The sequence below is a fragment of the Dipodomys ordii genome, unplaced genomic scaffold (genome assembly GCF_000151885.1).
Source record: "Dipodomys ordii isolate 6190 unplaced genomic scaffold, Dord_2.0 Scaffold162, whole genome shotgun sequence".
In the NCBI taxonomy this organism is placed as follows: domain Eukaryota; kingdom Metazoa; phylum Chordata; class Mammalia; order Rodentia; family Heteromyidae; genus Dipodomys; species Dipodomys ordii.
Genome location: NW_012267378.1, coordinates 2,343,809 through 2,357,883, shown reverse-complemented (window position 1 = coordinate 2,357,883; position 14,075 = coordinate 2,343,809). Strand labels below are relative to the sequence as shown.

The 14,075-nt window shown below is 42.7% G+C and overlaps 1 protein-coding gene across 1 annotated transcript in view; it reads left to right on the top strand.

The window, feature by feature from the left end:
• Abcc5 (ATP-binding cassette, sub-family C (CFTR/MRP), member 5) overlaps positions 1 to 14,075 on the top strand; it is a 91,366-nt gene that overhangs the window by 52,856 nt on the left and 24,435 nt on the right. Inside the window, exons 14-21 of the mRNA XM_013033030.1 lie at positions 2,038 to 2,162; positions 2,278 to 2,350; positions 4,405 to 4,608; positions 5,337 to 5,480; positions 8,042 to 8,144; positions 10,410 to 10,594; positions 11,521 to 11,667; positions 11,909 to 12,038. Of these exons, the coding sequence (XP_012888484.1) occupies positions 2,038 to 2,162; positions 2,278 to 2,350; positions 4,405 to 4,608; positions 5,337 to 5,480; positions 8,042 to 8,144; positions 10,410 to 10,594; positions 11,521 to 11,667; positions 11,909 to 12,038 (1,111 nt within the window). The remainder of the gene's footprint in view (positions 1 to 2,037; positions 2,163 to 2,277; positions 2,351 to 4,404; positions 4,609 to 5,336; positions 5,481 to 8,041; positions 8,145 to 10,409; positions 10,595 to 11,520; positions 11,668 to 11,908; positions 12,039 to 14,075) is intronic.

The window sequence follows — 14,075 nt, the reverse complement described above, 5'->3', positions numbered from 1 at the left end:
AAAATGTTTCTAGGGAGAAGAACTCATTTGCTAGTGAACCAGAAGGGGTGGGAACAAAGGAACCTGGGTCTGTATCATGTCTCTACTTCTACCTTTAATGGCCTTGTGCCTGGAAAAGGCATAGTGGGCACCTGATGATTGGCTGACTGATGCCATTGCTGCCATTTTTCATTCCTCACACCTTCTCTTATTCAGGATATGTTCGTTGAGTTGTCAGTATGCCAGGGAGCTTGGAAGTGGCACTGAGAGATGACATACCACATGGCAGCAGACAGTCAACTGCCAGGATATGAACTAGTAGTAGCACAATCTCTTAAGTTTTCAGCCTAACCTTGTAAAGCGTTATGCCCTCAAGTTCATGTCCATAGCTAGCCTTCTTTACACAGGCACATCACAGTCAGTGAGAGAACAGGGCAGAGGGACCCAGCAGACAGCTGTCAGCATGGAGAGTGAGGAACTATAAGCAAGGACCATCACTGAGATAAATAGTCTTAAAAATGATTTTGGATGCAATAATCAGAAAAAACAAGTGACTTAGGTATTTTTAAACTTTAATTCAGCTGTCTGACTTAGGGTTGGGGTATGGCTCAATGGTAGAAAGTTTGCCTAATAAGCATGAACAAGGGCCTTGAATTAAAACCTCACTACTGCCTCTCCAAACATAAATTGATCTAATCAACTTAAACTAGCTGACTTAGATGGTTGAGATGGGGATAAACGTGATTATTACAAGATCCTGATAGAGGTGCCCCTCTGGAACACTTAGCCATGTTAAAAACATGACAAGTAGGGGAGGGGAGAGTTTCTGATAATTCCTGGTTGGGGACTTTTTCCCTGTCTTATTTACATCAGGTATCTTGATTTGTGAGCTGTGGTCCTCTTCTGGTCCTAGGAGTCTGAGGAGAGCTACACTCTGCTTTGTGACTCTCTTCAGCCCATTGACCTTTATAAAAAGCAAAAATAAAAACCTTTTTAGGTGATTTCTAACAATGAGGTTTTAGGCCCAATGATAGAGTCAAAGACCTGAGTAGGTCAGTAGGAAAAGGTGAATTTCTAAGTGCTTCTCAGCAACTTAGCTAGTTGTTATTGCCCTTTCAGAGGTTGGTTGGGCAGTGATAGGTTGAAAACTAAGTAGGATGTGGTTTCTGAATCAAATTCGGGGAGCTTCTCCTAGGGAAGCTGGTAATACAGGCCAGCCCTGCTTCTTGAGAATTTAACTCTTTGTTGACAGTGTTGCCCTATATATATTAGTGCAATAGCAGCCAGGAAAGGTGGGTTTCTGAGCACTTGGGTATACACTGAGGGTGCTTGCCAGCCTGCCAACCTGGGCAGTTAGAGCCTGCTCTCAAATATCTGTGATAGGTACGTGTTTATACATGGTACGTGATAGACAAGATTATTTGTGCAAGTACCACACAAGCCAGTTAACAAAACTGCTTCAGAATCTTAGCATCCCTAATGCAGAACAAAAGGCCTACTGTTGATTCTCAAAAGGAACCATGGATATAAATCAGTTGATACCATGCAGTAACTTTATTTTGGAGAAGAAGGTCTGTCAGTCTTAGTTGGATACTGTACTATAGGTCTCTGACTTTTTGTCTTTGGTACTCATTTTAGAGAAGCAGCTAGTCTAACCAACATCGTGCATGAATTGGGCTTCCTTCACTTTGAGGCAGGTACTAGCTATAAATTCTCAGGGCATCCTCTCCAGGGGAGTTCTGAAAAGGGTCTTCTTGCTTGAGCTTCCAATAGCAAAAGCAAGGTGCAGTTAGGAACAAAGTATAAAATAGCCAGTATATGTTAAGTGAAATGTTTGTTCACTCAAGTTGTCATGCTGGGCTCCCATTTCTCATAAGCAAATGGAACTTTCATCTTCTTTGCTGCTGTAGCTGCCTTTGAACAAAGGTGGGGTCTAGACTTGTTCAAAAAGCATCTTTAAAATGATTCAAACTTTAGATTCCATTGTAGAATGAGGGGCTTCTGCTGCGTTTGGTGCTTCCTTAATTTGATGCCATTGGATGGTTTCTTTCTTCCCAGATGACACTTATAGAGGGCAGTATTGCAGTCAGTGGAACCTTCGCATATGTGGCCCAGCAGGCTTGGATTCTCAATGCCACTTTGAGAGACAACATCCTCTTTGGGAAGGAATTCGATGAAGAAAGGCAAGGAATATTTGGTTTCTGTCATGCTTTCCATCTTGACCACAAGATGCAAGGCAGCCCATCAGCAGTCTCTGCTCTACCATGGGCTAATGCTATGCCCCTTTGTGTTCTTCAGATACAACTCAGTGCTGAACAGCTGCTGCCTGAGGCCTGACCTGGCCATCCTCCCCAACAGTGACCTGACTGAGGTATAGGCCTCTGCCCGCGGTGTCAGAGCTGCCTTCTAGGCTAGGTGCATCTTAAATGCTGGGAGAAGAGCCACACAGGGAGCTTTGCTTTCATTTGGGCCTTCATGCTGGGAAAGCATTTGCTTACTAATGTGCAGATACTAGCCACTACCTGCTTACTTTTATTAGTATTTCATGTTACATAAGTTTTAAACAAAGCCCCTTTCTTGATTCAGAGTTAGTTGTTGTTTTAACTCTACTTAAATATTTTTAAAACCACTAAATGAAGTGTGTACATGTTAAGTTTTTTCCCTAGGCTTGTTTGGCCGAACTCCTTTCTCAGTCTACAGAATCCTCTTCCATCTTTGGTTCTTTACTCTGGAGGTGTGTGTCTCCTTGTTAAAGCTTGTGTTACAGGCTGCCCTCGAAGTCTCTGGGACTGGCAGTTTTGTTCAGTGCCTTCAGCAAAGTATTTCAAACCAGATTTTGTGCACGATTTAGTTTGTTCAGAAGTTTTCAAATCAGAGTCCTCAAGATCAGCATCACCTGGGGATGAGAATGCAAATTGCTATTCAGGAGGCTGAGATAGGAAGAATTGTGGTTTAAGGCTGGCCTCAAAGTTGGGCATGGTGGTTCATACCTGTTATCCTTTTTATATGGGGAGCATAAATGGGAGGATTGCTGTCCAGGCTAACCCAGGGAAAAAAAGGAGATTCTAATAATAATAAAAATAATCATGAAAGCAAAAGAGATTAGAGGCATGATTCAAGTGGTAGAGGGCCTGGCTGGCAAGCACAGGCTCTGAGTTCAAACTCAGTACCACCAAAAAAGAAAATAAAAGAAAGAAATGCAAATTGTTTGGCCACTACCCAGTTCCGATGAATCAAACCTTCCTGGTGGTCAGGACCAACACTCTGCTTTACTAAGTGCTGCAGGTAGTTCTCATGAATGTCAAGTTTGGAAACCTTGAATTAATGAAATAATTTTTTAAGGGTGAGACTAAAGAAATTAAAAACAAAGCCAGTTACCATTTGACAATTGATACATTCGTTTGTATAATAGCATACATTCGTATATATAATAGCACTTATCAGGTGCTTGTTATCTGCCCACAACATGTGCAGCTCACAGTTGAGGGAACAGGTTACACCAACAAAAAGAGCAGTCTTTCCATGGGAGCAAGTGGAAAAGAGTTGGGAAAGTTTGACAGAAGAGATGGGGCCACGCCCAGGCAGGCACAGTGCGTAGTATGCCATGTGTGTTCACAGTGCACACATTGTTTGAAGTGACTCTGATCCTTGGGTACTAGGGGGACTTGTCATGGAACAGGAGAAGGCCAGGCAGCTGGGGACAAAAGATTTGCTTTGTATGTTGTGTTTGGATGTCCAAGGTTCTTGAAGAGTTTTAAAGCAAGGGTGAAAAATGGTCAGCTTTATGGTTTAGAAAGATCTTTCTGGAGCAGGGAATGTGGCTTAGTGGTAGAGTGCTTGCATAGCATGCACCAAGCCCTGAGTTCCATTTCTCAATACCACATAAACAGAAAAAGCCAGAAGTGGCACTGTGCTCTAGTGCAAAAGAAGCTCAGGGACAGTGCCTGTACCCTGACCTCAAGCCCCAGGACTAACAAAAGAAAAAAAAATAGGCCCAAAAGATTAACTGAAAATCCACAAATGAAAATATAGGGGCTTGCCTAGGAAGCATGAGTTCCTGAGTTCAATCCCTAGTACTGCAAAGAAAGGAAAGGAGGAAAGGAGAGGGAGAGGAGAATAAAAAGGAGAGGGAAGGGAAGAAAGGGAGAAAGATCTTTTGGCCCTATGGGAAGTGGATTTGGAGGGGCAAGCTGTGTCGCTGAACAGCTGCTGCCTGAGGCCTGACCAGGCCATTCAGTCCATAAGTAGGACTAAGTGGTACCCAGATGCTTGTGGGCTGAGACTCCCAGTTCTTGGATCATCCCAGGCAGGAATTCAAGAGAAGGAGCTAGCTTGAGTAGAGATGAGAAGAGGTAACTGGGTGACTATTAAACACCGTTACAGACTTAAGCTGGAGGCTTGCTCTCCTTTGCTGTTGGTCTTTAGATTGGTGAGCGAGGAGCCAACCTGAGTGGTGGACAGCGCCAGAGGATCAGCCTTGCCCGAGCTTTGTACAGTGACCGGAGCATCTACATCCTGGATGACCCCCTCAGTGCCTTAGATGCCCATGTGGGCAACCACATCTTCAACAGTGCTATCCGGAAGCACCTCAAGTCCAAGACGGTTCTGTTTGTTACCCACCAGTTACAGGTATGGTGTGCTTCTCCCTGGACTGCCCACCTTGGCTTGAGAAGTCAGAACGGGGCCTGGTCTGACCATTTATGTGGGGCAAGTAGAGATCACTGGAATTAACAGTTTTCATTTCCTCAACTTTCATTTCTTCTGGCATGTTGTCAGTTAGTCATCTGAATCAGATCAGGTGCAGCAAGTAAAGGGCCTGACAATAGTGAATGAACTAATTCAAGTGTGAGTTAGTTTGTTGACATTTGCAAACATGAGGGAAGCAAACTCTTCTCCCTCCACTATTCCATGACAGGCAGGAGAGCCACCCAAGGTTGATGCCTTCTAAATTGTCAAGTTTGAAAGACTAGATTCCAACAAAAAATCTAATTCTGTGTACTTCTGAGTACAGTAAAAGTATATGACACTTAATGGAACACTTGTAGATAGCTTCACCATCAGATGAGTGTCAGAAACAGAAAGAGTTTTTTGAACTAAGCAGAGGTTCAGTACTGACACTCGACATTTTGGACTTTCTTGTTCTTTGTGGGAGCTGCTTTTTACTTACCTGGCCTCACTCTAAGAGATCCCAGTGGTACCTCTTTCCCTAACTTTAACAACTAAACATGGCTCAAGATGTTGCCACAAGTCCCCTGGGCAGCTGAATTACCTCTGGCTGTAATATGGTAAGGTCTGGGTATTGGAATACATTCACAAAAAGATCAGCACTACTATCTTGTGCTTGCCTTTGTGTCCAGTACCTGGTTGATTGTGATGAAGTGATCTTCATGAAAGAGGGCTGTATCACAGAGAGTGGTACTCATGAAGAACTGATGAACTTAAATGGAGATTATGCTACTATTTTTAATAACCTGTTGCTCGGAGAGACACCACCAGTGGAGGTAAGATTTGCTAAGTTTCTTTGTGTCCTGTCTACTAGAGGAACTAGAACAGTAGAAAGACTTGGGGAGAGCCTCACTGAATGCAGACCTGTGTCTGCTGGGCAAAAGGCCTGTGTTCCTGTGACCCCCTACTACTATGCATTTGTTCACATGCTGATTCTCCTGCTGGAGAGCAAGATGATGGGTGGTAAGCTGGATTCTTCCATCCTGGAAAACTTACTAATAAAAAGGTGCAGGCTGTTGTGTGGTCAGAGCTAAGTTCCCTAAACTTCACCAACCCTGACTGGAGCACAGTATAAAGTTCTTATTTTAATAAAAATAAGGAAGTAGCTTGAATATTTTTAGAAATGATTTATAGTGTCTTATTGCTGACTTGGCACAATACCTATTGTGTTTTAGATTAGGCATGTGTAGAGATAGCACCCTACTTACTTAAATTATTGGGGCTATGTGATCAAATATAATTATCCTGATTCACAGAGGAGGAAATGGCAGCTCAGAGAGGTCAAGAAGCTACTAATGAGGGTGGGTTGACTGAGAAATGCTGTTTGTGTCTGCCTCCTGTGTAACCCAGAGGTAGTGACTTTCTATGCCTCCACTTTGGCTCTGCATTAGGCATTGCACAGTGCATTCGTACTTAGAGCTAGCCTAAGAGGCTGTTTTTCCTTCTGCCTGCTTCTTACTTACCTGCAGTCCCAAGGTGACGTAGGCAGGGTTCAAAGGTGCTTTCTTTGCTACCAAGTCATTTTGACATTGTAGTGGAAGGAAAGCAGAAAGTTATAGGACCTTTTCTAGGACTTCTGTCTCAGTGTTTGAATTTCATTCCATTTGATTTCAGATGCAGTTCAATTAACTGTTCATGACTGATGTATTTTTGGTAGAATTCAAACTTTCTGGGTAAAACTCAATCCTTCCAGGAGACATCAGTAAATTCCATTGAGACACTCTGACCCATATTTGTTTTATGACTCTGATTCTCAGGGCACTTTGGATGCCTCTAATTTTTCCTTATTGCTGAATCATAAAGGGGAAAACAAGGAGTGAAGTTAAAATATGGAAATATGCAATGAGCAAGACACTAATGGTCAGTGTGTTACAGTAGCAGAAACAGATGAGTGTCACTTGAGGAGGTGTGGCTCAGTTGAAAGAGCACTAGCCAGTGAGCCAGAGCATCAGGTTCTGAGTTTGAGTCCAAGACTACACCTAAAAAAAAAGAACGTCACTTGACTTTTTATAGCTTTAGTTTCCTCATCTTAAAAGCAGAAATGTTATTGGCCTCAATGCAATCTATTGCATTAATTACATTAACAAATATGCAATCTGTTTCCCCCAGTAAATGGTCATCAAATAGTAATATCTTTTTAGACAGTACATTTATTCACATATTGCAGCAAATGACATTTAGATTCCTATCTTGTGTTCCAGATATGACTTTAAATTTTATATTTTTACATTTTTTTTCATGGTCAATTCAAAAGGCCAAGTCAGAAAGCCTGGGCCATGAGTTTGACAATATGACGGAATTGAATGTAGTAAACTATTGAGGAAAATTCCTGTATAAAGATGTTACAGGAACTTGACAGGGAGGGCATTGAGCATTAACTGGTATCTCTGGTCTCAGGTTTCTATTGCATGGATATTTGGTGAGTCCTGCTGTGTCCTGATATGGCCAGCTCTTGGTGATAGACCCTTGGGTTGTGGATAATCCTGCATAAGACATCATCTCTGATCTTGAAGGACCCATGGACTCACAGTGCCCTAGGGAAGATCAGTGCTTTCATGTGTGACTGGTGTCTGTAACATCATATCATGTTGATTAGCTGAGGGAGAGCCGGGAGAGACCCTCACAAAGAGTAAAAAATTTGAGTCTATTTGAACTGGAACTACTCTGGTTGAGCTGGGCATTTATTTCTAGTGGATAAACCAGATGGGCAAGAATATAGCAGTAGAAACTGTGGTGTGGTTAAGGGCTAGTGTGGATGTGAGCCATAGAAAACAAAATAAAATGGGAGAGGAACTTGAAGAACTAAATAGAAGTCCATATTATGGAGATCTTGAAAAACCTGGCTGAGAAGTTTGAGGTTCGGGTTTATTCCATAAGATAATAAAAATGATCAGCTCTATGGATGATTTAGTGGTATGATGGACCAGGAGAATTGAAAGGACTCCATAACCAATATTTCAGGCATAGTAGAGTCTGAGTTTAGGTCTGAAATAACTTTGGAGAGAGAAAAATGTCAATAAACTAACAGGATAGGCAACCCAGGTATTAGATTTAGGAGTTGAGGAAATACAGGAAATGAGTCTAGGAAGTTGTATGTGTTGTGGAGGGAAGAGGTGCTATGCCTGCAGTCCCAGCATTATGAGGCTAAGACAGGAAGATCTTGAGTTCAAGACCTACAGAGTGAGATCCTGTCTCAAAAACAAACAAAACTTGTATTATCTCTTAATAATATTAGTAGCTCAATAGATGATTCTCTAATATGTATACTGTGGATCTCATCTGTATGGCCATATCATGACTGGAGATACCTTTTTCTCTTCTTTTTTTTAAATATTAGATTAATTCAAAAAAGGAAACCAGTGGTTCACAGAAGAAATCACAAGACAAGGGTCCCAAAACAGGATCAGTAAAAAAGGAGAAAGCAGTGAAGCCAGAGGAAGGTAACATTTTTAGATTTTTAGATTTTCAAGGAGGTTTATCAGGAGTTATGCTATATGGTAATTAATGATGTTTGATACCATTGTTTATATTCTAGAATACTAAGGTTCTTAGATAATATTGGAGACTTCCAGGTACTTTCTGTTTGCCTAAGATTGACCTTTCATCCTTTCCACCCAGGGTGGAGTTACTTGTAGATAATTACAGCTGAATCATTGTGAGTAAGAAAAATATAGACGAAAGTGTTCCTTTCCTTTCTACCTTTCACCTCTGTACTTTTTCTTAAATATAACTTTGTTATTATTAAGGAATTGTACAGAGAGGTTACAATTCCACTAGTAAGGTAATGAGTACAATTTGTTCTTGGACAGTGTCACCTCTAGTTCCACCTCACCTCAGTACTTGCGAAGCCAGCCTTAGCCAAGGCAGAGGTGTTCCAGTTGTAAGCATGGTAAAATTTTGTTTTGTTTTTCCAGTCCTGAGGCTTGAACTCAGGGACTGGGCACTGTCCCTGAACTTGTTTTGCCCAAGGCTAGCCCTCTATCACTTGAGCCACAGCACCACTTCTGGCTTTTTCTGTTTATATGGTACCAAGGAATTAAACCCAGGGCTTTATGCATGCTAGGCAAGCACTCTACCACTAAGCCACATTCCCAGTCCCTGAACTTTTGAAAACTATGTTTGAAGTGGACTCACAAGCCTGGTGCTGCTGGCTCATGCTTGTAATCCTAGCTACTCAGTAGGCTGAGATTGCATATCACAGTTCACAGTCAGTCCAGACAAAAAATTCCATGAGATTCTTTTTTTTTTTTGGTCCGGTCTGGGCCTGGGCGCTGTCCCTCAGCTCTTCAGCTCAAGGCTAGTGCTCTACCACTTGAGCCACAGCACCACTTCCGGCTTTTTTCTTTTTGCTTATGTGGTGCTGAGGAATCGAACCCAGGGCCTCATGCATGCAAGGCAAGCGCTCTACCACTGAGCCACCTTCCCAGCCCTCCATGAGATTCTTATTGCCAACTAACTACCAAAAAAACTGGAAGTGGAGCTGTGGCTGAAGTGGTAGAGTGCTAGCCTTGCACAAAAGAGCTCAGGGTCAGTATCCAGGCTCTGAGTTTCAGCCCCAGGACTAGCACAAAAAAGAAAGAAAAAAAAAAGTGGACCTGGAGACTGCTGCCCCAGCACTCTGGAGAACTTACAGCTAACTATTTTCCTACTTGTCTTTTCCTATCCAAAGCCTGGCCCTGTTTTTCTAACCCTTAATCTTATCAATTGAAGCTAATCCTGGGAGTTAAGAGAACCTATTTGTAATAACCAAGACATTTTTGCTTTGTGATTTTAATCTCTTATGTCAACTTGGAAAATGAAAAGAAAGTGCTGATTGTTTTAAAACAGAGTTTTAAAGGGGTCACCCTTTCACCCGACCCATTTGAATCTAGAGGCTTTCCTGGCTTGCCAGTGCTTTGGATATGGGCCTGGTCTCACTTCTTTGTCCTTAAACTGGATGGCTGGCATGCTATTTTATCATTCTCTGCCTCTTTCTTTGAGAGAAAATATGAATTTTTTAAATTCATGCAAGATTTAAGATAGTTTAATGACACAGAAATTAAATAGCACAGAAAGCTGAGACAATTGTTTGTATCTGCCACAAGCAGCATAAGTTAGAATATCACTTTGACACTTTCATTCTCATTTTAAAGCCATTCAGCTGGCTACTTCTAACTCAAAGAGCTCACAGATGAATGGCTTATTCCAAGATTGTTAGATGTTATGATGAAGAGGCAGCAGATTTCTGTATAGCTGTTTTCTCCATTGATGTCAGCATCAATCATCTAACACCAAGAAAATTCATGACATGTTCTTGAACTTTTTCTCTCATCTAGTAGGCAGTCAATGACCCAGTGCCCTTGTCCAAGTTTACCTCCTGAAATACCATTGTCTGCCACTACTCTGACTTGGTTCTAACAACTTCTTATCTGGAACATTCATACCAATGTGATATGACGGCATTTATAGAAAAACAAGTTCCATGTAGAAAACAACTTGACTAACTACATCTAACTATATCCTAGTCAATCAACTTTTCAGTTGATTACAGCCTAACTAGTTAATGGGCTCCAGTTATAAGGCTCCAGCAACAACCAAAGCTAAGTGACTGATTAAACTCTATGCTAGTTTGGTCTTTTGGACCCAGTACAGGCAACATCCATTGCTTTCTATAAAAGGTGATTTCCTATTCTCTCCCAAGTTCATGTTTCTTTTCCCATATCTAGGGCAGCTCGTGCAGCTAGAGGAAAAGGGACAGGGTTCTGTGCCCTGGTCAGTCTATGGTGTGTACATCCAGGCTGCAGGGGGCCCTTTGGCATTCCTTGTCATCATGTCCCTGTTTATGCTGAATGTGGGCAGCACAGCCTTCAGTACCTGGTGGTTGAGCTACTGGATCAAGCAAGGAAGTGGGGTAAGATCACTCAGCTCCGGGAGAGTTGCATGTCTGAGAATGGCTATCTCTTGATAGTCCCTCACTGTTATTATGGAAACTCCTCTAGTTTTTACTTAAAAGAGTCAATAGGAACATCACAATACTCCATTAATATTTATGATTTTTACATTTTTATGTATCAGATTAAAATTTAACTTAAAAAAGCCAGGCATGGTAGTTCATGTCTGTAATCCTAGCTACTCAGGAGGTGGAGAGAGGAGGATCTCAAGCTTGAGACCAGCCAGGGCAAAGTAAACAAGACCCTATCTCAAAAATGAAATACAAACGAAAGTGCTGAGTGTTGGTTCAGCTGTAAAAGCACTTGTTTTGAGATCTTGGGGGTCTGTCCCCGATGTTGCCAAAAAAAATAAAATGAAAGAAGCAATAAACAAGTTGAAGCTGGGAGCTGGTGCCTCATACCTATAATCCTAGCTACTCAAGAGGCTGAGATCTTCGGATTGCGGTTGGAAGCCAGCCCGGGTAAGAAAATCTATGAGACTCTTATCTCCAATAAACCACTCAGAAAACCAGAAGAGACACTGTGGTTCAAGTGGTAGAGCACTAGCTTTGAGCTGAAGAGTTGAAGGACAGCATCCAGTCCCAGAGTTCAAGCCCCACAACCAACCAAAAAAAAAAAAAAAGAGAGAGATTTCCTGAATGAAAAGGGTGAATCTCTACTGTAGTCTCAAAACAGAAAAACTCCTAATTAACCCATGGGCTCAGGCGGGTCAGTAGGACATATGCAGGTTGTCTGCTCTTATCCAGTGGAAAAGAGAGAAGCAGAGTAGAGGGATGAGAAGCAAAGTCTTCCTGTTCACTGCTACCAGATCCCATGGTCATTCTTTGAGCAAGGGCACATGGCTATCTTTAGGAGCTTCGACTCATGGCACCTTGTCCCCAAACAGAATACCACAGTGATTCGAGGGAACAGGAGCTCCGTGAGTGACAGCATGAAAGATAATCCATTCATGCACTACTATGCCAGCATCTATGCCCTCTCCATGGCAGTTATGCTGATCCTGAAAGCTGTTCGTGGAGTGGTTTTTGTCAAGGTATGCTGTGCTGGGTGCCCGCTACAATGTCTTTCCCTTTAACTATGGTGATCACTTAGTCAGGCTTCATGTCTGGGTCCAGCAGGATGACACCAAGCTGAAATGACTTGTATGCATTAGGCTCAGCTTTGCCAGTTAGTCATCCTTGCCTCCTGCACTTGTCCTATGGAGCAGTGACAACCCAAGTGGAATGAGCCTGCCTGAGTCTCTGGGCCCTGACTATTTTGTTTCTGCTTCTCAGGGCACCCTTCGAGCTTCCTCTAGGCTGCATGATGAGCTTTTCCGAAGGATCCTTCGGAGCCCTATGAAGTTTTTTGACACTACCCCTACAGGGAGGATTCTCAACCGGTTTTCCAAAGACTTGGATGAAGGTATATCTCACTGGTCCCTTTTACACACAAGTTGGAGCTTGCTGTATCTCCAGCCCTCTGTATGAAGGTCACTTTTGCAGCTCAGTCTGTCCTGACTGAGAATGCAGTGGCTGCTGGATTTTTCACCAGGAACCTTTTGTCTGAGCTCTTTCTGCCTTCTCTGATCTGAAAACAGGTTCAGGGGGTTCTGTTAGGATTTGGACAGGGGCCTGTGAGATTCCAAAGAACATGTCTACTTTGTAGTAATGCACTGGTTGGTAGATCCCTGCAGCTTCTGATGGATTTATCATTGAAATTACCACAAGAAGCTTACGTCCAGAAAGGCTAAGTAGCTTTCACAAGGTCAAACAACTGTTGATTGGGTAACCAAGCTGGGAATGAGCCAGGCTGTATTGACCCCAAAACTGGTGTTTTTAACTACTGAAGTTACCTCCATAACAGGAATTAGTTTCAGGAGTCATTAAGCCAGAGTGGTCAGCGGTAACAATGAATCAGAACTACCCTAGTAGCAAAACTGATACATAGCACATTTCCACATCTGTTAAACACATGTACACACACACACACACACACACACACAAGCCAGATGGTATAAAGGATACCCATAATCCTATCCCTGTTGTTAAAGTAAGAGCATTATGAGTTCAAGGCCAGTCTGGGCTACACAATGAGAGACTATCTTAAAAGAAAATCCTAGCTACTCAGGAGGCTGAAGTCTAAAGATCACAGTTTGAAAACAGCCCAGGCAAGAAAGTCCCTAAGACATACCTCCAATTAAGACATACCTCCAAGCTGGAAGGGTAGCTGTGCCTCAAGTGATAGTGTGTTAGCCTGGAGCACAAAAGCTCAGAAACAGTGCCCAGGCCCAGATTTCAAGCCCTAGGACACCCATGTGCATGTGTGTGCATGTATACACACACACATACACACACATATCCATGATAAAAATTTCATGTACACACACATACACATATCCATGATAAAAATTTCTTAAATATTAGCAATTCATTGATATAAAGAATTGGGAGGGGCTGGGAAGGTGGCTCAGTGGTAGAGCGCTTGCCTTGCATGCCTGAGGCCCTGGGTTTGTCCTCAGCACCACATAAGCAAAAAGAAAAAAGCTGGAAGTGGCGTTGTAGTTCATGTGGTAGAGCACTAGCCTTGAGCTGAAGAGCTGAGGGACAGCGCCCAAGCCCAGAGTTCAGGCCCCATGACCGGACCCAAAAAAAAAAAAAAAAAGAATTGGGAAATGTGGATTATCTCTGTCTAATTCGCATATTTATTTTCTAGCTATTTTACAACTAGCATATTTCTAAAGGGTGTGTTACAATGTTTGCCTAGCGAATAAAAAAGGGGTAGAGCCCAGGCACAGTGGCTCAAGCATGTAATCCTAGCTACTTGGGAGGCAGAGATGGGGGCTCACGATTCAGGGCCAGCCTAGGCAGAAAAATTTGCAAAATTCCATCTCAACTAATGGCTGGGCACAGTGGTATACCTTGTCAACATGGCAACAAAGGAAAACAAACAGGAAGATTTCAATCCAAACCATCCCAAACATAAAGCAAGATATTACCTTAAAAATAACCATAAAGGGCCGGGCGCTGGTGGCTCAAGCCTGTAATCCTAGCTACTCAGGAGGCTGAGATCTGAGGATCTCTGTTCAAAGCCAGCCCCGGCAGGAGAGACCGTGAGACTCCTATCTCCAATAAACCACCAGAAAACGGGAAGTGGCGCTATAGCTCAAGTGGTAGAGCGCTCGCCTTGAGCTGAAGAGCTGAAGGACAGCGCCCAGGCCCAGAGTTCAAACCCCACGGCTGACCAAAAAAAAAAAAATAATAACCATAAAGGGACCAGTAGAGTGGGTCAACTGGTAGAGTACCAGTTTTGCAAGCTCAAGACCTTGAGTTCAAAACCTCAGTACTGCCAATAAAATAAGAGAGGGAGGAAGAAAGCAGAGCAGAAAGGATAGAAGATTGTTTTCTTAGGCCAAGAAAAATTAAGGCAACCAAGTTTCTAGATTTTCCTTTGGTCAGTAGC